General features: G+C 38.6%; 1 protein-coding gene across 2 annotated transcripts; it reads left to right on the forward strand.

Moving 5' to 3' along the window:
- The first annotated feature begins 22 nt into the window (after positions 1 to 22).
- Positions 23 to 24,592, forward strand: TMEM87A (transmembrane protein 87A). Of its 2 annotated transcripts, none has more exons than XM_053980450.1 (20): positions 23 to 202; positions 1,689 to 1,746; positions 5,512 to 5,609; positions 6,422 to 6,535; positions 8,159 to 8,212; positions 8,312 to 8,368; positions 9,952 to 10,099; positions 10,808 to 10,869; positions 12,904 to 13,087; positions 13,878 to 13,977; positions 14,713 to 14,806; positions 15,072 to 15,143; positions 16,794 to 16,902; positions 18,001 to 18,059; positions 18,273 to 18,376; positions 18,725 to 18,798; positions 19,949 to 20,010; positions 20,976 to 21,031; positions 22,231 to 22,261; positions 22,601 to 24,592. In XM_053980450.1, exons 1-20 carry the CDS (start codon positions 71 to 73, stop codon positions 22,640 to 22,642), a joined length of 1,710 nt encoding a protein of 569 aa, XP_053836425.1. In that variant the 5' UTR covers positions 23 to 70; the 3' UTR covers positions 22,643 to 24,592. The 2 variants fall into 2 exon arrangements, with proteins under 2 accessions (XP_053836425.1, XP_053836426.1); XM_053980451.1 differs by lacking the exon at positions 15,072 to 15,143 and adding an exon at positions 15,697 to 15,765.
- Positions 24,593 to 25,528: the final 936 nt, after the last annotated feature.

A 25,528-nucleotide genomic window follows, 5' to 3' on the forward strand; every position in this document is an offset into this window, starting at 1 on the left:
ACGGCCGCGTCCCTTCGCGGGGAGCGGAAGAGGCGCGGCCACAGCGCGGCGGCGGCCTCCGTACGGCGGGATGGTGGCGGCGCCGCGTTCCGGGGGACGGCGGCGACCCGGGGCCGTCCTGCTGCGGCTGCTGGCGGTGCTGCTGCTGGCGGGCACGGTGGGCGCCGGGCAGCGCTCCAAATGGCGGCTGCCGGTGCTCCTGGTGAGTGCGGGGAGCGGGGCCGGGCCCGGGCCCGGAGCCGCCGGGCCGGCCGGTGTGGCGACGGTCGGAGCGAACGTGTGCGGGCGGGAGGCCGTGGCTGCTCCGCGCGTCCTCCTCGGGCGGGACGGCTGCGGTCGGGGGCGTCCCTGCCCGGGCCGCGCCTCTGTGGAGCCTGACCCAGAGCTGGTGCGGGGGCTCGGGGCCGTGGCTGCCTCTTGCCTTGCTGCCGGGATTGAGCCCTCTCTGGCGGGTCGGCGGTGGCGGCAGGGGAGAGAAGGCTTGTGCGGGAAGTAGTCCGATGGGCGGCGGAGGGAGAGCCGCCCCTGTGAGGCCCGTGGGAAGGGAGGGAAGGAGGGAGGGTCTTCCCCGGCTGGTGCCCGGCCTCGGTGGGTCCTGTGCGGGGGAGGCCGCCCCGCGCCCCGTGCGGCCGGGCTGGCGGCCCGCACCGTCGGGCAGCGCCGTGGCCTGGCCTCGGGAAAGCTGGGCCGCTGCAGCGCTGGAGCGAGAGAGGTGTGGGCCTTAGGGCAGGTGAAGGGATTGTGGCATTTCTGATAAACTCTGCTTGCTTGAATTTGCGTGGACGAAAGCTGTTCTGCCTCAAATTCGGTCGGACTTTATCAGGCAGTGAGAATAATATGCACTTCATATGAGGCTTTTGAGCCTCAGGAACGAAACTGAAGGATCATAGTGAACTCTCCTGTTGGTTCTTAGAACAGAATTTTTTTTTGTGTGTTGGATGGTCCAGACCATCTCATCATCAAGAAAATGGCAATCATTTCAACAGATGTCAACGTGAAGTTGATTCCGCTTGCAGATCAAAAAACCCCAAGCCTCTTAAACCATCTTTAAGAGTATGTTGGAGGGTGGTGAAGCATGACTGGAAAGTCCAGTAAGACTGCCTCCAGATTTGACATTTGCTTTCATTACTGTATTGACTTAAAACTCAGAATGGAAGATTATGTTTACTTAAGCTCAGTGACGTTAAGCCTGATGCCAAAAGATTTTTGCATTTTATGTCTTTTTCATCTATTAATAGCTCTGTAGACTATTACTGTATACTTATATAATTTATTAGCTAACTTCAGTACTTCTACTACCCTGTTAGGTTAGACAAACACATTCCTGGAATCCTACTATAATCTGGCTTCTTCAGTGAACTGAGGACATTTCACTCTCCCATGTATTTAGACATAAACAACGTGGGGCTAGAAGCAAGGGGGAGGCTTCAGTAGGGGGTTGAACCAAGAGGGGATTTACTTCATTAACTGTACTTCTTATTGGGAATTCTTGTTAATTATGCTAATTTGCTAAACTTAGAAAAGTGTTGAAGCCCTACATCACATGTGCACTCCACCATAAGTGTACCTGGAGGACTGTCAATTAGTGGTAGCTGCTTTTTATCATTTCTAACTTGTTTGTCTTGTGATTTTTGGGCTGATAAAGCATCAAACCCACTAATACCTCTTCCTTTTTTGTGCCTTTGCAGGGGAAGAAGTTTAGCTTTGGGAAGATTCTCTTCAGCAACACCACCATTTTCCTGAGATGTAAGTGATTACAAGGGATTAACCTGCTCTCTCTGCTTTTTGATGCCCCACCTATTTTTAACATTTGGAACTCAAAACACTGTGAAGTGTTTAACTTCACTGGCTGCAGTGACAGCTAATCTGACACTGCACAAAAACCACAGCTCTGATATGGTTGAGTCTGTTCACAGCTGTGGAGCTTCCCAGTTGTGATCTGCTTAGATTGTAGCAGAAGTGAATGGCTCTATTCATGCTGTATGTGGAGAGGGCAAGATGGGCAATGGGAGCACCACTTTGTTTCAGGTAGTGGGTGTGCTGCACTGCTGTGAGGTGTGCTTTTCCTATATAAGATTTGTTAAATTCCCCTGTCTGGGAGATCTGGTGCCAGCTGGATAGGGGCTGTTTGTGTACTGATGGGAATACAGAAGGCAATGTTTTTTGAAGCCTTGTTCCTTTTTTGCTGAGTGCTTCTGTGTGTTGTAAGGAAATGTTGCACCCTGCAACATTCTGCAGCAGAGCTCTCCAGCAGAGCTCTCCTGAGAGGTGTTTTCTCCTGATCTCAGTGTGTGAGTGGGATCATTGAGGTTGTTCTGTCAAGCAAACATGTTGGCAGCCTTCCCATTTCTTCTGTGTATTGCTTTTTGCTGACCTGTCCAGGTCCATGGGTTATGTAGGTTACTGTTCCAAGGAAAGTTTCTGTGAAATACCCTCTTACATGTGAACATGAGGACAGCATCTAGATGGCAATAACATGTTATAGAAGTGACTAGGTTATTTAGAAAGGAGTGAAATCTTTGCCGTGCAATTTGAACACTTTAAGTGGTTGTTTGCACTAGTTTTTACCATGAGGGAAAGCTTTTTAGTCTCTGTCAGGTGTCTGTACTTACCTTGTGGTTTTTCAGGTTTAATTTCCAATACATACCCTTCTTGAGACACAGTTTCAAGGAGAGTTTGTTGAAATGCCTCTCTTGATCCCACATGAGTCTGAAACAGGAAGGTACAATTTAAATGGTTATTAGAGAAGGTCCATCACTTCAGTGTTAGGGCTTTCCCATTTGACAAATGTAGCTGAGACACTCAGGTTCGCATCTTGCAGTGAGACAATTGCAAGTGTGCAGCTGCAGGATCAAAATTAGAAGTCTGCTGCTTGGGAAGAGGAGGGGGGTTGAAAGGGCATTTTGGTGTTTTGGTAGGTTTTAGGCTTTCTTGTCTAATAGAAATAGTGTACTTGTAGTGACATGGCATCTAAGATACAGGTCTCTGAAGTGAAGTGTGTGGTAAATCTACTTGTGCTGAAATAACTGAGAGAAAGAACTAAGGCCTGGGAAAAAATTTAATTGTTGTTGGGCAGATCTGTCAGTAAGAATTCAATCCCCTGCCTCATGATGTGGAATTGAATTACACTGTACTGTCAACCTTTAAACAGGCATTAAGCCTTAAAATTCTTTAGTGAAGACACCTAATTTACATACCGGTGTGATTAAAAGATTTACATGAATTTGGAAAATGAATCACTGAAAGAGGAAGGAAAAAAGGCTAGGAACTTACTCATTTTCTCAGCCTAGACAAAGCTTAAACTGCATCTGATGCTGGGAAGTTTCAACTTTGTGATTTTTCATTTCTGCCCATGCCTGTGTGGAAACTGCTCTCTTTTTGTTTCCTGTCTGCTGCCTCTTATATCTTCTGTGTGATTTTTGTGGGGACAAAATGACCATTCTTGCCAAACACGATTACTCATGGGTTGTTCATGGTTTTCCTGAGCACCTGCATCTCCTTATCTCCTTTTTTCCCCCCTCTTCTTGATTTTTTTTTTTTTGTTTGTTTTTTTTTTTTTTTTTTAATCTGTATGGCACATTGGTGTCTGATGCTTTCTGCTTCTGGCTGGGAAGATTGCTGCTGGCATGTAGTGTTGTCAATAATGAATTTATTTTTATCTACTTTTTTGAAGTGCTGTTCTAGAAGGCATTTAGTTTCTTGTATAGGATCGTGATAGAAGTCCTGCTCTCTGTAATTGAGTACAAAGACTGCATTCAAGTTGAATATTACTGGCTTTTGCTTGAAGGCTGAGGAACTTAGATTTCCATACTGCTGAATTCAGTAAATGCCAGGGATACTTTTTATGACTTTTGAAATACTTTTGTTTCAAAGTTTCTGTAATTTTGATGTTTGCAGATATACGGCAGATTGTTCTTGGGACCTGTTTTACCTTTATGGGTGCTACCACTGAATATGTAGTTACCTATTTATTTTTCACAGAGAAAAAGGTATTTAAAAGGTATTTTGAATCTTATTTTTTGCTAGCACTTTTTTTGAGATACTACTCCTTTGATCAGTTTTATCAGAAGAGCCTGTGTCATCAAAGAATTTGCCATCTGCCCACATCACTGCAGTCCTTGTGCTGCCATTTAGTTTCTTTGTTGTGCTCTCTACAACATCTAGGGCAGTGGAACATGTATGCCTTGTTTTCATGCTTACCAGGAGGTGTCATAAGGAAACACCTTTTTTTTCAGTGATTTTGCTTAATTTTTTGGTGTTAGAAACTCAGTTGTTGAGTTCTTAGCTCTATGTATTTTGGTACTCACGAGGTGTAAAGTGGGATTAGTCAACTAATACCCCTGTGGCAGGGTTTTCCTTCTAATTGCTTTTTCTACCTGCAGTGGTCAGTATGGAAACATTCCTTAGAAGTGAACATGTAAGAAAGTTGTGGATGCATCCTCTGATATGAATGTTGTCTGTAAAGTTGTAGGAACTTCTTAGCCACTGCAAGTATTCTGTTAACTCAAGAGTTTTGCCATTTGCTGACTGGGGAAACACAAATGTAATAATCTAAATGGCTCTTGTAAGACTCTGAATAGTCACTGCTCGTTTTAGTTAAGGGTTGATCTTGCCTTCTTAATGTCAAATTCTCTTCCTCAGACTTTTGTTTAAGAATGAGTTTTGAAACACAAAAACCCACACAACCTTTCTAGACTAGGGAGAAAGTCTCGTGTTTCACTTTTCATGCCTGTTGTTACTGAAGTAAATCAAAGAGGAAAGTTGTCTTATTGCTGTTTTAGGGAGCATTGCAGCTTTGTCAGCATGGGCTAATGGTGCACAAAGCCCACCTAACACCATGCTGCTTGTAGGTTGTCCTCACGTCACAAGAAGGTGTTTTGGACATGTGAAAGGCATGTTTTCCCAATGGCCAAAGTGTCCTGCAAAAGGGACTCCAAGATGTGAGGTACAAGCTTAGAGAAACAGCTGCTAAAGTTGACTGTGTGCATACATACCTTGTTTGTCTTTTGGGAGACTGGATGTTGACAGGCACAATCTTACCTTCATTTCCTTGGTGGTGGCATTGATATATTTAAATAATATGTGGAAGTGGCTTAGTATTATCCTGTTCCTAGCTTTCTCTGCCTGTTTCATGTGCCCCTATCTCTGAAAGGGAGGCCCTTTTTGTGTATTGGAGTCACTGCTGTTCTCCTCATTTGGTATTTGCAGTTGCTGAAACATCCTTGATTGTCTTCAGAACAAAAAGTTTCCAAATGATCTTCAGCTCTTGAATAGAATTGTATAATGTTATAATGGAATTCTCTTCACATGCTTCTTTCTTTCACTGAACAGCAATGAATTACTTGAGGAAAATATTTTTCTATTGTTTTGATTTCAGTTTCATGTTTAAAATTTAATTATGTTGGTTTTGCGGAGAATGGGAGGAAAAACCTGGAAACCTGGAAGGCATATGGTGTCTTACATATCTTATGTTTGATTTTTTTTTTTGTTGTTGTTTATTTGTTTTCTTAGTTGAAGGAGATGAAAAAGCTTGTGAACCCTCCCAGAATTTCAATGTTACTTGGTACTTAAGATACTCTGATTGCTACAATGAAGTCTTCAACTTTGGGGTAAGAATTCTGTGGAAAAACATAGGTTATGATTTTTAGAGGTAAGCAGATCTTGGAAGGAGGAGATTAGAGATGTCTCCTTTGCATCCATGTTGTGATTTGGGCCTGAAAGATACATTCTTCCATTGGAAGGTAACAAATTTCTGGAATAGAATTGAAATGATCCACAGCTTGCTGCAACTGCTGGCTTTTTTTGGGTTTTGGGTCAGGTGGAAGTGTTTATCAAAATTGTTTTAAACCCAGGAATTTAAGTGAATACATTGACTCTAAAATGAGTGAGTTTATGGTATTTGAAAATATTGGCAGGAATGCTTAATGACAGTGAATAGAAAAATGTACATGTTGATAGAATATTTACATGTTAAGTCTAAATTCTCTTTGTTATAGATGCACATTGCAAGCATTATCAATTTGTACAAAATGTATAATGTTTCTATCAAATGTGGTAGAACATAGTTGTGCTTTCTGTAGTTAATATTTTTCCATGTTTACTTAAATTATTAATTATGACAGTTGTAGCTACTTATCTAATACAGGACTGAGTCTTCACTCTTTAAAATAATGATGCAGAGTTTTTTTGTGTAGACTGAAGTTTATATTTTCTGCTTCATCTCTACTTTTTAATTCTTACTCAAAGCCTGTATACCATCATTTTTATAGTCATGTGTGGTTTTGATGCCTTTATTCTACTAAATTTGATTCAAGAGTGTGTGCAGAGTGAAACTATGGAGCTTTCCAGGTCTTGCAACTGTCTACTGAGATAAACCATTTTAAATACTTGATGCTAACCCAAGTTCTACTCTGTTTGGCAGGATGAACAAGCAGATAACTATTTTGGGACTACAGCTGAAGAGCATCCGGGTTGGTCTGGATACTATGCCACTGCTTCCCTCTTTCGAAACTGCTCTGAGCTCTTCAGGCCTCAGGTATGAGTAGAAACCTCAGAGTTTGCTGTCTTACACAACATATGGAGAAAGTGGTAATTCCTGTGAGATCTATGGGCATCCGATGGAAGTACCACTCTAGGTTGGGAGGTACTTCTTTTTATCTGTTTATTATCAACTGTGATGATGATTTCTTACTTTTCCTTCACTTCTGGCTTGCTGTTCAACATTTTGCTCACGGTAGTGAAAAAATCCCAAACAAATCACTGTAAAAGTGATGTACAGTTCAATGCTGCTTTTAGTTTGTGGTTTTGTATTCTGAATTTGTTTAATTTACAGGAGGCTACTGCTAGTTGATTAGAAGGGGCAGCAGAGTAAAAATCCCCCTAAACTTGAATCAATAAAGGACTGGCATTTATTACTCAAATAATGTTTATTTAGAATAATGAAAATGATTGTTGAAAAATTAATTACTTAAGCACTCATGGAATAGGAGTGCTAGAATATGTTTGAAAAAAATCAAGTAAAAGCAAGAAGACAATGCAGAATTAGCATAGGGAAGTAATGTGCAGACATCAGCTCTACACCAGCTGTATATCAGCAGGCTGATGAGAATACCAATATAATTTGCTGTCTTTATTTAATGGTATACTTAAGAATTGAAGGCAAATTATGGAGTGTTGCGTGTGTTCAGCCATTCCTCATGTAGACAAAAGATTATGGATAGAAAATACTGGGAAGTGTCTCATAACTATTGAACCTAGTGTTGTGGGTTGCTTTTTTTGGTATTTTTGTTTGGGTTTTTTAATTAAGAAAAAAGACTAATGCCTAAATATGACTTTTAATAATCTGCTTGCATATCTCTAAATCCTTTGATGTGTGAAGATGGCTTGAAAGGTTTTCAAAAAGAAAAAAAAACCTGTGATGCATGCTTTTTATGTTTAATAATATGATAAGTGTCAGTTTTGCTTTTACTTGGTTTTGTAGAAGAGATCTTGTGGGTTTACCTGTGTAATGTGGACTTGGGCATCCTAATTAAACATACTTGTGAAAGTCTTAAAGGTTTTAAAAGTCTTTACGTAAGTTTTCATTCAATGCCTCTGGAAAGTCTTTGGAATTCTTAACAATATATTCTTGTCAGATACTAATTTCTGAAGTTTCACAGCAATTTCTTCTCTAAATGGTTCAGCTTTATCCTTGTGGTATAGCAGCTTCACTAGATTTCGAGTCACTGTAGTTCAGGAGAGTTGGAAAAATTTTGATCTCTAATAGGCACTCGCTCATCTAGGGACTTACTTTTGCATAGATTAAGGCAGAAATCTCAAAACCCTATATCTGTTTGTGGTGAGTCTATCTTGTAATGGGACTACCCAGCTGATTAATATTTCAAAACCAAAATAAACTTCACTACTATCATGTCTGGTTTCTAAAAATAGATACCTCTTATTTGAGGGGAGGAAAAGTAAGTCTAAAATTACAAAACATTAAGTATTCAAGACTTCTTGCATAAATGGACAATTGTTTAATTTAGAAAAATTAAAGCTCTCCAATACAGCTGTTCAAAGAATAATTAAGTTTATTGGAAGCTGTTCTGGTAATGTCATGTTAATGTGTGAAGTGCCTATAAAGTGTCTACCAGTTCTTTACCTTTCTTATATCTTGCAGATTTTCTATAAAGAATTTGCTCGTCCAGAGCCTCTCTCACCAGAGAAACAAGAGGTAATTTTCCTTTCCTTCTAATGAGTGAGTGCAGCCATGGAAAAGGTAGTTTTGGCATATTTACTTACTGATTTTTCTGTGTTTTTTTGTCCCCCTAAGGGCTTAAAAGATAAGAAGGAGATTGCAGGAAATCACACGATGGTGACAGATAAAACTGTATGTATACTGAATTTAAGCATGGCTTGTAATTCAGCAGTCTTACTTTGGTTTGGTTTGCTTTTTTAACATTTATATTTCTTTATGTAAGAACTTGATGGTAGCATATTCTGTGGCTTTTTGACACCTGGAATTTTTTAGCTTGAAACTATGTAGTACTGGAGAAACAGAAAACAGTAAGTGCTTCTTCTGTAAGTGAAATATAGAACTGATACCATTCAAACCAGTGGTATAAATTAAAAAATGAATTAATTTTTCTATTGTAATTTAAAATAGTAATTGAAATTATCTTCTTTAAATGATGACTAATTCTTACAGAATACGTTTGGTTTTGTCTTCAGTCAGTTTTTTGAGATGTTGTACTTAAAAAGTTGACTGATTACTTTTGACTTTCCAGTCCTTTAGTATTTTTATTATATATTATGTTCCTTAACTAGGAACAACTTTCAAAATAACTTCAAATTGAAGTTCAAATTCCTGGATGCAGAGAAAGAAAATGTGTTTTACTCCTTTTGTACATAAGGGGCCATTTATTATAAAGCTAAAACATAAGTAGATGTATGCAATTGTGAAGTAAAGAATCAATGCAGCAAGAAAAGATGGTATTTTAACGGCAAAATTTGTCTATATAAAATTTATCCATTTTCTTTCAAGTTTACTGTGTTTCTAAGTTTTATGTTTAGTTAATATTAGCATAAACTCTTTTTTAAAAAATTTATATAACATTCTATTTGCTTTGTGTCTTGTAGTCAAGAAGTTTCTTAAAAGAAATGCATGCTCTTAATACTGAATTTCTCTTGGAGAGGCCATTATAAAGAAAAATCTGTTGTAGTTCTGCAGTATGGCAGTGGCATACATGTAGATGGTCTAAGTTTTAACTTTAAAGCTCTTAGTAAATACTTCAGTTTCTGAGAGGTCTAGAGCTTCTTCAGTTGTGGAATTAACAGTTTTGTGTGCGGAACTCAAAGATATCTCTGATTTGTTGTATGATGCAAATATTTATCTGGACAAGGTTCCTCTCTTATTTCACTGGCAGGATTTGGGCGTTGCAGGTATGAGAGATGTTGCAGGGACTGTAGTAGTAGTGTCCATAGGAAATGGCTACTATGGAAATCTTTTACTGCTCAGTTACTTCTATATTATGCTGTAAAAGTCAGCTTTCACCAGGGGGATGAGTTCTGTAGCTCTGCAGTTCCCAAGCAATTGACTTCAGCAGGAATCTCTGTGGTGGTCCTAAAGCTTCTGTAGTGAAAAAAGTGTGATGCTTTCTTGAATTATTTGTAGCTTTTGCAGTACCTTTGAGTACTTCTGCAATAAGCCAGTGTTAAATTGGCAAAAAAAATCCTGATCACCTCCCAGGTCTTTGAGGATTCTTCTCAAATCAAACAACTAAATTTTAAGAGTTATGTCTATTAAGTACCTTTAAATTTTACATATCAGATATTTATTAACAAGTTTTAGGTCTTGGAAGAGATGAAATTTATATTTACATGAAGCTACCACCCATATATTGCTAGTTTACTTCTGTCTTTTCCTTGTCGTCTTGACTGTGCACTGTTTATGTGGAGATGTTTTATTTTCAGGCAATGAATGCTGTTATGAAAACTTGGCGAGATGGGCCATATATATTTATTGTGCAAATTGCACTTGCAACTGAAAAGGATTCTGGTGACAGACTTAAAAGAACTGAGAGAACAACACCTTCCTCATATCAGAACAAGCTCTTCACAAGTAAGATAACTCTTTATGCAGTAAACTGAAAATACAGCACCATTTTTATGTATTCCCACTATAAGTATTCTAAACTACTCTTATACTATATGGTTCAATTTCATAAGACACTGTCTTTCACTTCATGTAGGTAGAATATTACTACAGCTCATTTAAGAAAAGAGGTGATTGCTTCTGTCTTGAAGATCCTAAGACTGTTCTGTCAGTTTACTGATAGAAATCAAGAAGTGTCAATCCCAAGCATTTCAATTTTGAGGCTTGGTGTTTTGTTTCAGAAATGTGCAGACCAATACTGTCATCTATACTAATAAGTCAAAACTTAGAGTACAAAGATCATAATTATCACATTGATATTATATTTAACAGTGCATTGATAACTTATTCAAACTTCAGAGAAGTTTAAAAATACCCTTAAAAAGTGAACTTACATGTCTTTTTGAATTTTTCCTGTGGTACGTGAATCTCCAGGAAAAATTACTTTTAAGTACTTCCATGGGTTACTTGGTAATGGAGTGTGTAATTTTAAACAGCATTCTTTTGGCTGAGTATGTTATAAGTAAGTCTTAGCTTTCTTTATTAAAGTGCAAGTTAGATTTAAAGGCCATGAGAAGATGTGAAATTTCTTTACACTTAACTGAAAGTCAGTTAAGTCCTGGCTTCCTCATTTTGCTTCTTGTTCTATTTTGTAATTGGATTGTCTTTTGACAGTGACAGTAGAACTGAAGGGGCCGTATGAGTATCTTTCACTTGCAGACTACCCTCTGATGATTGTAAGTAAACCAGCTTTTCTTTGATCAATAAAATTGTCAGTTGATTTGAATGTCAATTAAATACTCTGCTGTCATACTTCAGGAAACAAAAAGCCAGTGTCTCAGGAGCAAAAGTTACTTAGCCAAGGGTGTTTTTTGGTTTGATGGGCTATTTTTGTTTGGTTGGTGGATTTTTTTTTTTTTGGGGTTTTTTTTTGGGGGGGGGGGTTGTACTGAGTACAGAGTAGGGAAAACAGACACAGATTTCAGTTCCTTGCATGTGCTGCCAATGTTGTCCTTTTCTGGATTGTTTGAATTAATGGTTGTTAATTTGTAGTTCCTGAAGTTATCAGTATTATTATCTCTAAATTGACAAGTTTTACTGGGGTTGTTTATTCTCCTTACCTCATGTCTTAGAAAATCTGCTATTCTGTGCTTTTGTTTGCAGCTACCCTTTCATTTGTCACCGCTTTCTTTGTTCTTTTGCTTCCTCCACCAGCTGTCTTACATCCCATGAGGAGGTCTTTAATACTGCCTAGCAATGAAAGTATAATTAAGCTACAAAGAGCTAATCCCCTTTTTATTCAAAGGAGTTATTGACTTGGCTTCTAGTTTCTTCTGTTGAGAAGGCTAAACAATAAAGGAACTTAAAATGTTTATGTAGTGAAGACAGACTTTAGGTGGAGATCAATAACAAGTAAGGTCTCTAGCTTGATTCTCTTGGCAAGAGCAGCCTGTCAATAGTGGAGCATGGCAGCATTTCTGAAACACACATTTTACTTCCTGGAGAGCCAAAAAGCCTCCAGCAGCTCTATTGAAATGTAATTCATCAGTGCAAATATCCCACGTGACAGGACCAGAAAAGAATCTGTATCTCTAAATATTTTCTCAGTGGAGCATCTGCATGTGAGCTATCTCACCTAGGTTCTTAGGATTTGAACTGCGTGGTTTGGTCAGGTGTGAAAATGTGTAAGGATCAGCAAGCTACTCTCCTAAAGAAGGTGTTTTCAGTTTGTGAAAGTTTTGATGGATTGTGCAGCTAAGAAATTGTTTGCTTGGTTTTTAAAAAAAATCTTCCTTCTGAAAGAGAACACTGCTTGATTATTAAGCACTGTCCTATGCTTTGGCTAACTACTTCCTTCTGTTCACTTAATGTCTTACTCTCTCCTAATTCCTCTTCTTAATCTTAGTGTCGTTTTGAAAATTTTGCCTTGCTTTTTGGTATGATTAGAAAATTCAGCATTGGGTAACATTGTCAAGTTTATTTGCTGTATGAGACATACCATGAGAAATTCCTCTTAGACAAGTAACAATGAACCAAACAAAAATCACAAAATATTAATATTTAAATGAATATCTGGATTTCTTTGTCAGCTGCAGGTTTTTTGCTGACTTAAAACTTGGTCAAAAGCTGAGTTTGCTGGAAATTAACTTTTGAGAAAAGTTGTCAAATTATTTGAACACAGGGCATACAAGTATTAGTTGCTTATCTCTGTTCTGTGGAATGGTGTCTAAAGCTGGTCTGTGAGTTTATTTGCAGAGTACTGTAAATGTATGATGAAGTTATTAATAGAACAATGCATGAGAACAAATAGAGTTTCTAGTACTTGATGGTTTGCTTAAATTCTTTTTCAAGCAAAAGAATAATGTGAAAAGGACAGATTTTGCTCTCTGGTACCTTTGTCATAGGATGAGTCTTCTACTGAGAATGGTCTATTTTTTTGAGGGTTAAGCGTGTGATTGAGATACCTTTTTGGGATCTAGTAGCATGTATCCTTAGAAAAAATTGCCTGTGAATAAATTGGCAGACTGTTCAAGGGAGAAATTGTGCAGGAATTCAATTGCTGTCATTTCCTTTGTTGGTACTGAGAAATTAGACTCTCACTGTTAAGGAGTCCAGAGAAGACAAATGAAAAAATGCTTGTCTATTTAAAAACTTCCAAAGTTGCTATACTAGGGGAGAAAATAGAGTTGTCTTACAGCTGTGGAATGGAAACAAGGAAATTATTTTTCTGGGTCTGAAGTTTCTATGTCTTTGTTCTTTTTGTGCAATAGTTTTTCATGGTGATGTGTATTGTGTACGTGTTCTTCGGGGTTCTGTGGCTTGCGTGGTCAGCCTGTTACTGGCGGGATCTCCTGAGGATCCAGTTCTGGATTGGGGCTGTTATCTTCCTGGGAATGCTTGAGAAAGCAGTTTTCTATGCCGAGTTCCAGAACATCCGCTACACGGGTGAATCCGGTAGGTGGCAACTGTGTTGTGTAGGAAAATTGAAGGGGCATAGCACTAATTGCTTATGCTAAATTGGGGTGACAGATACATGTTAACTATATGATTACTTGAAGATTGTTTCAAAACAAAGAGCAGGGAACAAGAGTTCCTGTACTTTTACATGTTGTAAACATCGTGCTCTGTGTTTTTCTAAAGCTAAAATGCTGTTGCTTTCTCTGACTCCTGAGAGTAGTGTCTTAGGTATATAGAATGCTACATTCTGTGCTGCAGTGCTGGTTTTAAGTTCAAAATAGGACTTGCTCAGTGTAGCTTGTAATAATTTCTCACAATTGGTAATGGCCTTGGAAAGATACTTTGAAACTCCTTGTTCAACATGACAGCATTGTAGATAACTCTTAGTATTCAACCCATAGTCTCATAATCCATTTTAAGAGATTCCCCTTACCTACAACTCTTTTATTCTGGTTTTGAGTTTTCAGGCTGGATGCATACAAATGAAACTCTGCAAGTAAAATGTCATTATGACTTTGCTAATTGGCCATACCCATGGTGCAGAAAGTTTTTTTAGTTGACTTGTTTGGAAGAGTATCCAGGCTGGATGTAAAATTTTTCTGTAGCTTTTTTTTTAATGCTGTGACCTATCTTTTCTGAAAGCTGATTCCTGATGTAGATAATAAAAAGATTATGCACTTCAATAGCCTACTTTTATGTCTGCACTCATACTATAATTGCATGCAGTAGTTAATAAAACAGAAATTACATTTTAATGACCTAGCTTCCTCCTCTCTGCTCTTGATAGTTCAAGGAGCAGTAATACTGGCAGAACTTCTTTCTGCTGTGAAGCGCTCGTTGGCTCGAACTCTGGTCATCATAGTCAGCCTGGGATATGGGATAGTCAAGTGAGTAATCTGTTACGGGTTTTTTGTGTTCTCTTTAAAGGGTTTTCACTATTGGTTTTTAAGAATTTAGGGCAGTATTCATCTCCCTGTACTTTGCTTGTTTAAAGGTAAGTGCTTTATTTAAGTGCTCCGAAGATCTAGACTTCTTCTATAGTAAACAGAGACAGTTCCATACTGTGATTACGCTTCTTTCATCTACTTCCATGTGCTACTGTTGGGTGGGTTTCTGAGTGATTGTTGAGATGCTCCACCAACTGGAATGGGAAATTTATGGGCCTGCCTTCTGCGTGAGGGGAAGCTTATATAATTGAGGTAGGTCAAGAATCACTGATAGGGGAGGGGATCTGCTTCAGTAAGATTGTGGCTCATTTGTCTGTCCACAGCTGTATTCAATGGTAAAAATACACATGCTAGGTGGCAGCTGGAATTTTTGGCAAGTGTGGGTTTGCTGGGGGGACTGGTGAAGAAGTGGGATGAGACTTAGTGAAATGGTCATAAAAAGCTAAACAGGTTAATTAAGAAACAGGACAGTTGCCAGTCTCTCCCTTAGTCGCATCATACCTAAGACATAATGAATAATAAGTTTCAGGCACCATAATAATATTTCTGGATCTAGATGGGGCTTGTTACAAGGACCTTTTATTCATATGCTTCATATCTTATGTGTAGATTCAAGTTGACATTACTTTACTTTTTGGTTTCCACTTAATCTGAATTTCACTTTGTTTCCTACAGACCTCGCCTTGGAGTGACTCTTCACAAAGTAGTTATGGCTGGAGCCCTTTATCTGTTATTTTCTGGCATGGAAGGTGTTCTTAGAGTCACAGGGGTCAGTTATAACTGCTTGAATTTTCCCATATGCCACAGACAGTGTTGGCTGTATGTACTTGTGTGAACAACTACTTTCCCTCCCCCTCCCCAACAACAACCAAACCAAATTTCCACTGCTCCAGTTTTGGAGGCTGTGCCTGGCAAAGTGTGTGTGTGAGTGGTGATGCTACTGGATTTGTTAAGTGCATCTTGGGATGTAGATTTCTGTTATTCTGTTTCAGGGATAAAGTGTTTAACCTGTCGTATATTTGGTACTTTTCCAGTTTTTCTATGACACTGTGGCTCTGATAGCAAACTTGGCCCTGTCCATGATTGATGCCTGTATTATTTTGTGGATATCCTTTTAAAAGCTGCTGTTCTAAAGAGTTGTTCATAGCTCATTGTTTCTGTCTTGTACTTTAAAGGAATAAAAGGTGTTTTGCTTGTTTCTGTTAGGACTTTGATAAGTTTATGATGTACACGCAAAGGCAAGTTTTGCCTTTTTAGTCAAACTCATAGTTGCCAGTGGAGCTTTCAGTTGATCCATGGATAGTGTAAAAGATTTAATTACTACATCTCTAACAGGCTGGTTGCTAATTTTCTGTAATGGAAGTGGCCAGAGCAATTAATCACAGCAGTTGCCTCAGCAGAGATTCCTTTTAACAATGCTAGATTGACTTAATCTGGAAAACTGCTTCTTTCCTTGCTGGTGGAGAACTGACAGTGTGGTATTGTCAGTTCCTCTCTGTACATTGGACTAAACTCTTGGTTCAAGCCCTCTGTTTCTGTAGCAAAACTTGGAAGTGTTGTGGTGGTGTATTGGTGGTTTCTCATAAAACAGCCTGACCCTTCTTACTTCTCTACTTTTTCTTTTCGGTTTGTTCTTATTGGCTCTCTCTTTGTCTCCAGGCCCAGAATGATCTTGCCTCCTTGGCTTTTATTCCCCTGGCTTTCCTAGATACTGCCCTGTGCTGGTGGATATCCTTCACTGTTTTACTTGATGGGTTGTGTTTTCTTTTGAATTTGGTTTTTTTTTGAGTCTTTTCTTGGCTGAACTTTTTTTAAAAATAAGATCTAAGTGTGTATTTTTTTGTACTTCTGGTAAAGGTTCTAGAAGCTCTGTAATTGAGTGTTCAGTTAAACCTCTGCTGCCTACTGCTTACCTAGTTTTTGCTGAACTGGATGTGCCTGTGTAAAGCTGCTCCAAAATATAGTCTGTCTGTTATCAGTCTCTCATTGTTGAGTATGAAAGTATTTTGTTCTAGTGTAGCATGTCATGGCACCAGAGTAGTAGCCTTTGAAAGAATGAATCAATTTATGTTTTGGGGAGAAGGTTGCTTAGCAACATCAAACCTAAAAGTCTCTGTAAAACTTGAACTAGTCTTGAAGTAAGTGACAGAATGAGGCAGTGTTTATTTTTTGGTGTCTTGACATATTCATTTTAAGCAACCATAATCTTGTGTGACTTCAAATGCTGAACTTGTGTATAGCAAAATCCCTGTAAAGAATTCTTAGCTAAAGTCAATCACAAAAACTGTTTAAAATGTGAATACCTGGCTGCCCAGCTGTGACAATCACAGTTCTCCCGTATCATGATGTCTCTCCTAACCACTTGTTTTGTCACCTTGGAAATAAAACAAAAGAAAATGCGAAGGCACCCATATGCATTAAATAGATTTTAACTAATTTCTAGTCAGATTTTACTTTTCATTTATCAAAAACACAGCCAACTCTTTCTTGAGGGAATGGGCCATAGTCCAAAACAGAGTTTTGGATACTATCTTTGCGTGACAAGAGTTGTAGGTATAGATTACTAAATAATGTGAAAAGGACAGATTTTGCTCTCTGGTACCTTTGTCATAGGATGAGTCTTCTACTGAGAATGGTCTAATTTTTTTGAGGGTTAAGTGTGTGATTGAGAGAGCTGTTGATCATAATAAGGTCTGTGTCCTCCTAAGTTTGTGACTAGCTTGTCTGTTCAGAGACTTTTCCTTGACTTTTCATACATATTCATCAGCTTAACTCAAACAATGAAGCTGCTAAAACTTCGAAGGAATGTTGTGAAACTCTCTTTGTATCGGCACTTCACCAACACACTCATCTTAGCAGTAGCAGGTAAGCAGAAAATTTTTCCAGTTAAAACCACTTTTCATTTCCATACAGGATTTGATTTGCAAATTTTAAGTTTGGTAACCTTTCTGTAAGTACAATCAAAATTCTTGGTATTTCTAACACTTGACCCATTTCTAAAAGTGGGTCTTTGCCAACTGTTATGTCGATATTTCAGACAGTGGATTATTAGTCCTGATGTTAACAAGATCAATAGTTCCATGCAACTCCTCTGACAGAGCACTTTTGTCCCACTTCAAGCTGCCAGAGGCCAAAGTTTATTATTATCTTATGCTGTTAACTTCACAGAGATACTTCTTGCCAAAATCACGGTATCACTGTATGCTGTGGGGTTTTTAAGATGTCTGAAGATCAGAGTGATTCTTAGGTTTGTAACATAATGCCCTCTCTATTCTCTATTCAATAATACAGATTGAATTTCTTTTTCCATTTATATGTGATGAACTGAATTTAAAGAATAAATTTGTTGGTGCTTCCAGGTTCTCTGCTATCAATACAATGAACAGAAAACCTCTAAAGACTGTTTTTTTACTTAAACAAAAAAGTATATTCCTTTTGAAAATTGCTTCTGATGAAATTCCTTTCAGTACCTGGTTCTTAGTCATCTTAAAATACTTTAGTGGAGGGCAGTCTCTTCTAAAACTGTGGTAAGAGCATGCTTTGAGTGTTGGAACTGTTGTTGGTCGGGGTCTGAATGCTTAAGGCATTCAAGCAGATCAGATTGTTCAGTTACTTCAGGGTCAGCTTCACTTGTCAAGTGATAATGAAACCATGGTTTGAATGCTAGATAAAAGTGATACAAGAATAATGAATAATAATTAGAAGTTGGCTAAATACTCTATATTTGATTTATGCCTTGTGTCTGTAAAGAAACATGAGTAAAACATACTGGTCTATGCCTAAATTTCTGTCTAAGGTCAGTGCAATAGATCCATCTCTTGTTTTCCAAAACAGTTAAATTGAATTTCAGGACTTCAGTATTCAGGTCTTTGATCTTTGTTTGGGAAACACGGGCCTGTTAGTTGGGTATTTGAATTGGCATATTTTTTAGTAATAAGCAGCTTGTTTGTTTGAATATTGCAGCATCGATTGTATTCATCATCTGGACAACCATGAAGTTCAGGCTGGTGGACTGTCAGTCGGTGAGTTTATATTAAATGTTTTCTACAATTGCTGCCTCTTGATAATTTTATATTTGGCAGTGAGATTGCCACAAAGCACCACAGGCTAAAATTATCAGAGTTATGGGTAATGAGCCTCTTTGACAGATGCCTGTAGTTCAGCCTTGGAAAGAGATGAGGACATGAAGTTTCTTGCTTCACAACATCTTTCATTTGTGCTCGTTTTCTTGACAGGACTGGCAAGAGCTATGGGTGGATGATGCCATCTGGCGTTTATTGTTTTCAATGATCCTTTTTGTCATCATGATTCTGTGGAGACCATCTGCTAACAACCAAAGGTTCAGCTTTTCTTACCTCTTTCTAAAAATGCTGGGTTGTAGGAATGCTTGTTTATTCAAAGAGTACTGGTGGGTGATTTTTAGTTGCTGTACACCAATCAATAAGAATACTAAGCAGTGTTTGTAGGGGAAGGTAAACCTAGAGAAGTTACATACATAAAATCCAGTCTGTGCCTTGTGCTCAGCTTATTTAAAAAGAAGTAACTTAAACATTGTTTTTAAGACTGATACTAAACATAATCAGTGAGATTCACAGCATAATCAAGCCATGTATGTGTTAGGGTAATGGATCTCTTGGGAGACAAGAGATAGAATACCAAGGTAGCTTTCATTCTTTCACTTCTATAGGTTTGCTTTCTCACCACTGTCGGAAGAGGAGGATGATGATGAGCAGAAAGAGCCAATGTTAAAGGAAAGCTTTGGTAAGAGAAAAATTTTCCACTCAATTTCAGTGTTGAAGACAGTTCTATGGAGAAAGGATTCTTGCTCTCTGGCAGAAATTACCATGGATATGAGGAGTTCTAGAGGAAACACTGTCTTTATGTTCAGTATTTACATCGCCTGTTTAATTCCGGGGTTTTCTGTTGTCACTGAAAACACTGCTACTGCTGTGGTTGCTTTGCCATGTCCAGTGGACTTTGTTTGATTAAATATGTCATGTCTTAGGTTTTAATCCAGTAGTGATGACAAGGGTCAATTGGATATTGTTGCTAGGCAGTGGTATAGTATGCAGTTCTCTTTTAAAATCCCATTTTAAATTTTCATTTATTATCTGTTCTCTGAACTCTGAAATTGTCTTTATTTTCTACATTAGGGCTTAGCATAGGGATGTCCAGTGTAAATGTAGGAGTGAATATGTTTATTCATGAAATTGGCTATTGTAACACCTCTCTTTATAAGCTGTGTAGAAGGTAGGGCTACATACCTACTGCTGTCTGTCCACAAATCATCTATGCTGGGATATATCAGTGCTGTTTGGCTTGTTTAGGAGCTGAGAAGTGTGTAATCCATTAGGTGCATTTGGCAAACCAGCACTGTCTGGCTGCCTACCAGGCCACGTTGCTTCTCAGCTTTTAAGCAACCAAGTGGCTGGTGAGCAGTCAGTAGGTAAAATAAACTTCAGGAGTTGCCTGTGTCTCAGAATGGTTGAGGTTGGAAGGTGCCTCTGGAGGTCATTCTGTCCAAGCCCCCTTCTCAAGCAGGGTCACCCAGAACACATTGCCCTGGACCATGTCCAGACGGCTTTTGAGTATCTTCTCAGATGGAGATTGCACAGCCTCTCTGGGAACTGTGTCTGAGTTCTATGCTTCTGATGTCTGGCTTAAAAAAAAGGACTAGAAATTTGTATTTCCTAGGTAAAATTGTAAAATTTAGGAAAAACTGCATATTCCACCTGTCAGGAAAAAATACTGCAAACCTTTCAAAGGGGAAGCAGTCTAAATCATTAGCTTGTCAAACTCTGTTTCTTTGACTCGGATTAAATATCCTGAATGAACACTCAACACTTTCCCGTACAGTCTGTGAACAATTACAATTCAGTTACCCCAATCTTTTTTCTTCTTTTGGCTTCAGAGGGAATGAAAATGAGAAGTACAAAGCAAGAACCAAATGGGAATGTAAAAGCAAACAAAGTTGTGAGTATCACCTCTGTACTTCGAAGAATATAAGATGCATCTTTTCTTTGTTTACTGCCATTAGGAGCACACAAATATGCCAGCTTTTGAGGCAATAAATGGGAGCTTTCTGGTTTGCCTTGGAGTGTGAGTGAGCCAAAGTATCATAAGTTAACACAGTACTGCTGAAAAGAAAGTAAATGTGGATTTCTCATGAGATTTCCTGTAAATACAATGGGAAGTTAAGAATTCAGTCTGTTCTCAGAAATGTCTCTGCAATTCAGTGTAGATAGAACTGTATAATACAATATTCTGATAATGATCATGATATTCTGATAATTATTTTAACAAGTTTGTCAGTCTGAGAGGGAGGCTGAGCCATATTTTAAATAAATTGCCCTCTGGTTTTGAGATTTGGGATTCATTACATGAATGGGGTGATGTGTATATTTTTATGTACCTACCTAAATACTTCAGGAGAACATGCTTTTTTTTCTGTGTGGCTTATAAGCAAGATGGTTTCACATTCATCTAGGAGTCCTGAAAAATGTCTTGGAATCTTTTCATAGAATTCGTGCATAAATTTAAAAGTGGAAAGTACCTGTAGGAATTCATTATAATAGCAATAATATTTTTGTCATTAGCATTGTTTTTCTCAAGGATTGGTTGCAGCTGTATACTACTTACCTGAGGATAGATAACATGAAAATCAAACTTTTCTATTTTGCAAGGGGGTGGTGGTGAGGACTGTTACAGAATTCACAGCAAGTGGGTGGGTTTTTATTTCCTATTTTTTTCCCTTGAAATGTGTTTTCACTAATCCAGAAATCAAACTGAATGAGTTTTTTTTTTGTGTGTTTTTAATTTTTTAACTGACATTATAAATACTTTTTTTTTGTCAAGTAGGTTGAGAAGAAAAAGGCTTGCATATGGCAACATTGTGGGAAAACTGACTTTTATTTTCTGTTTAATTTCTGTACTTGTAGCAAGAGGATGACCTGAAGTGGGTAGAGGAGAACGTTCCTTCATCCGTGACAGATGTGTGAGTATTTCTATAGTCACAGTAAAGGCAGGTTCCCTCCCACAGCAATATATTAGAATGCCTTATCATTTGTCTGCACTTCCATGGGCAGAGGTTGGGTTCAGCCTGGCACTGGCCTCTGATCCTTCGTATGCAGTGTGCTGGGGTTGCACACAGGCTGACTTAAGGAACTGTCTCTTGGAATATAAAACCATAGACTGGTCTGCATTTTGCTAAAGTTAAAACAATATACATAAATGCAGAAAACAAAGAACAAACAAACCCCTTTCTAGTGCTCTGAGAAGACCTTTGAGTATCTTGCTGAATGTAAACCACGGAATAATGTAACCCAGTTTTCATCTTTATCTGGAACACGTGATGTCATTTTTGTGCTTGTGGTAATATAGTCAGCTATGTACACTGTCTATATTTCTTCTGCTTTTAATAACTTTTACATGCTAGAAGTGTCAGTGCCTATGTCTACATTTTTCATAACAAAACCAAAGTTCATAGGTAAGTGTGTTCACAAATTTGAACAGGTAATTTTGGCACAGGATCTTGACTGAAGTACAAAACTTTGCTTGAACTTAGGTAAAGAAAAGAAATAAGGTGAATTTTTAAGAGGAAGAAAAGTGTATTTTCTCAATTGAGTTTGGTTTTCCCAGTTCTAGTACTTATTTTTTGAAGACTGATAGGATTCCTTAGGAAGAAAAAAGGACTAGACTGGTATAAACTAGGGGAGGGCACTTGGAGGTAATCTGCTGCAGTTTTTCTGTTTCTGAGAGTGTTATCAGGGTTGTGAAGAACCAAGATCCCAATAAATGGGAGATCTGTTGTAGCTGGAAAGGCTGAAGTACCAGTGGAACTTGTTTGACTTCTGGGACATGTTTTTACAATGTAGTCCCATATTATAAATGTCTTCAGTGCAGTTCAGCAGTGTTCCTGTATGAGCGAAGCAGCTTCTTTCATGGCAACATAAAAATTGTTCACTTGGTAATGAGAAGCATAATAAAAAAGAATTTTAAAACTGTGATTGTCATTGAGGATGCTCCTTGGGCTCTTCCTTTTTTTTGTGTGTCTTTCTCTAATTTCTGTTAAATTGAAAGGTCTGTCTTCAGTGTTTCTTTTCTGTGTCCTAAAAACATAAGGTTGAAAATGGTTGTCAGTATGCTCTTAGTATGTGCTCTAATTATTTTAACTTCTTTTTCCCTCCACTGCAGTGCTCTTCCAGCTCTTCTGGATTCAGATGAGGTCAGTAAAGAAATCTTCAGTTCAAATTAGTCTTCTGACATGCCAGGGGAGTGACATGCCAGGGGAGTCATGAGTCAGTTGATAGGGTCTTGACTTATCAGAACTGGACTCTGCTCATGTCAGCACAACAGTAAAATACTACAAGAGGGGAAAGATAGTGGGAACAACCACAACACAACTTCTTAAAGTACAAATGTGTTCTAATATAAGTGGTGTATCTGCTATGTAAGTTGGACTTCTGACTTAAAATGCATGAGTGTTGTTTGTTGTGAATGTGCATGTTCTGAATAATGTAAATCTACTGGTGAAAGTTACAAGATTGGGTATTTTATTTTCTAGGAAAGAATGATTACCCACTTTGAAAGGTCCAAAATGGAATGAAGGAGTAGCTTTTTGTTCTTGGAAGTGGAGACACCTCTTAAAGTTGCTTGGTGGAGCAAGTGCATCCTGCTGATTTGTCTCTTGATCTCAGCCTTGAAAGTTTGATGCTTTAATGTCATGGAGGGTGTCTTGATGTGGAAGAAGTTCACAAGAACATTATAAACCTTTTGGAAAATTGAATTTAAAGTTGCTGCAAGTTTGGATTTTTAAGCAATTGACATGTGTACTATTCCAGCACCTTCTGTAACTTTTCAAATATTTAATCTGTGAAACTAAAATTCCTAATGTCTGCTTGAGGAGTTTATATTTTGATGTTACAATTGACACTTAGAGGTGAACTGCCTGTACCTTTTTGGGGGGAGGGTGGGGACAGATATAAATAAGCACTGAAGAAACAACAGACCCATTTTCTGGTAGATAACAGCTGCTGTTGAATGTCATGTGTTCAACATGCATGAAAGAGTTTCAGAGAGAAGCTCCTGTTGATGAAGAAAATGAAGATGCCAGAAAGGAAATATTTGGAAAAGTTACAGTGATACGAGTTTTTAACAAAATCAAGTGCAATTTTATTCATAACACTGTGTATGAAAGATTTTCTATTTTAAATGCCATTGACCCGTAGGTAACAGCTGCCTAGAGCTAACACTCGCTGTTGTGGCACATCTCATTGCCGGCAATGTGGTGGATGCCTGGAAAAATGATTTGCCCCTACCTTTCATGTGTTGCATGATAAAAATTTTAAAAAATACCCCAACAAATAAAACAACAAAAGTAAACATCACCAGAACCACTCCACAAGTGCTCCACAAGTGCTTGACTACACGTTAAGCAGATATTATCTGGATGTTTCAGCAGTACTCTTCTCCCTTTATGTGTAACATCTCCCACCAAGAAGCTGGCACTCCTCTACAAGAAGATGGCATTGCTTTCTAGGGGGTGAGCACTGCCTGCCTTACTTGAAAGAGGATTTATGGGGAGTCCACAGCACTGGGATAGTTCTGTTCCCAGTGTCTGTTTAGAATTGCTTCCTATGTAAGTGATTTGATGTTGGGCTTTCCTGTCCCAGCTGGTCCCTGTGGCCAAGAGATACTCTGAGATCACTGTGTTTCAGTCAAAGTTGCAGGTTTCTGTTGTATATAATTGCATTTTATTTCTCCTTTTGCAATGAAGAAGAGCTTTTGGACAATGTTCCGGTTTTTGCTTGGCTGTAGCAGCTGAAGTTGCAATAACTTCCTTATGGAAACCTGTTGTGGACTGTATGACGAAAGCTCTAATTTGGGTTCAAAACATTTAAAACTGATGATTAGGAGGCAAGCAGCAGCTGGATATCTAGGAAGCAGATGTGGCTGCTGCTGGAACGATGTAGAGCATCAGCTTTTTTGCTTCTTCTCATAGCTATGTCAGCAGAAGTGAACATGTTCCTGTACTTCATTCATTCCACTGTAAGGTCTGGTAGCTTAGCTGTAGCTCCTCTTTATCAGCAATTCAAGCTGAAAACCATGGCACTTTACAGTACAGTAGCTGAGGCACAAGGACATAGCATCTTCTGCTAGCTGTGTTGTGGGAAGGGCAAATGGGCAGAGAAAAAAGGGTGTTGGTACAGCACCTCACTCGTTCTGCAAGAGTTGCTAGAGCTCTTCTGCCATCTCTTCAGGCCACAGATAGAATCTTTAAGTAAAAAACACTTCTAATTTGCTATGCTTAACTGATAAAGATTAAAAAAATATTACCTCCATGTCCTTTTGAAGAGAGGAAATTTTTGTGAAATAAAGCTACCCAAAGCTTGCTATTTAATTTTTTTTTTTTGTTTTGTTTTCATTTTTAAAGAAATCCTATTGGTTTGGGTTGTTTGGGTTTTTTGAAACAAATAGATAAAAATGTTCTCTACGGGAAGCACAAAAGTTTGTATGTACTATTTAATAAAGGCTAGGCAAAGAGTAGAAAGGCTCACATTGTGTCTTTCCAGTTTCTTACTCGCTCTTCTCTCATATGAAGTGTTACCACCTTCACAAAGCTGCCTGATTTTAACTCTTTAGTCCATGGTATATATAATGCAGTAATTCCCAACAGTTCTTTTTAAGATTGCAAATTAAGTCTGTTCATTTGAAAAGCTAATGGAGCTAGGGCAAATCATGAATTTCTGAAAAAAAGTAAACCAACCAGTTTCCCTAATTGTATTAATAGGGAATTAATAATAATTATTAATTTAAATGCTAAGATAATCACTACCAATATGATGCTTTCAGCCTCTGACTACAGGGGTCTTAGGCAGTCCTTGCAGCCTTCTATTCTACCCTTCCATTCTTTTACTCACTTCCAGCAGTATTTAAAGTTGTCCTGAATTCCACAGAGAACTTGTTGACCCCTTAGTTAGCAATTTTTGGTTTTTCACTTGTTTAGCAGAGTGTCTGTGTTGTTGGAAAGTAGCATCTGCTTCTTAGCCTACAGCAGGCCTGTGCTGGGACTTGACTGCAGTCTTTGTGAGCAGCTGTGTGAGAGCCCAGCTCCCACAGCAGTGTGTGGGCTATGGCACTGTCACTGCAGGAGAAATGGCAGTGGATGAGATGTGGCTGAGGAGCAAAGGGTGTGTTTGCAGGCTGCAGCCACGTGGCCTCTCCCTCAGTATCATGTTTGGTCAGGTATGTTGGCTGTCCTTGGGGATCTTTGCCTCTTCGGAAACCTGATCTTGCTCTTAAAGACATGTTGGCTCCCTGACTTGGAAAAACTTGGGAAAGCTTCAGTGAGCTACCTTGCTAGAATACTTGACACCAGAAATCCTGCAGGTTGTTACCTTTAATTATGTAGTCATTCAAAGATAATTCAAATTTGTACCCCTTCTTTCAAAAACAAACCATGCAAACTGTTCTAAAGGCTTTTTTAGGTGAG

This window comes from Vidua macroura, chromosome 6, assembly GCF_024509145.1.
Source record: "Vidua macroura isolate BioBank_ID:100142 chromosome 6, ASM2450914v1, whole genome shotgun sequence".
NCBI lineage: Eukaryota > Metazoa > Chordata > Aves > Passeriformes > Viduidae > Vidua > Vidua macroura.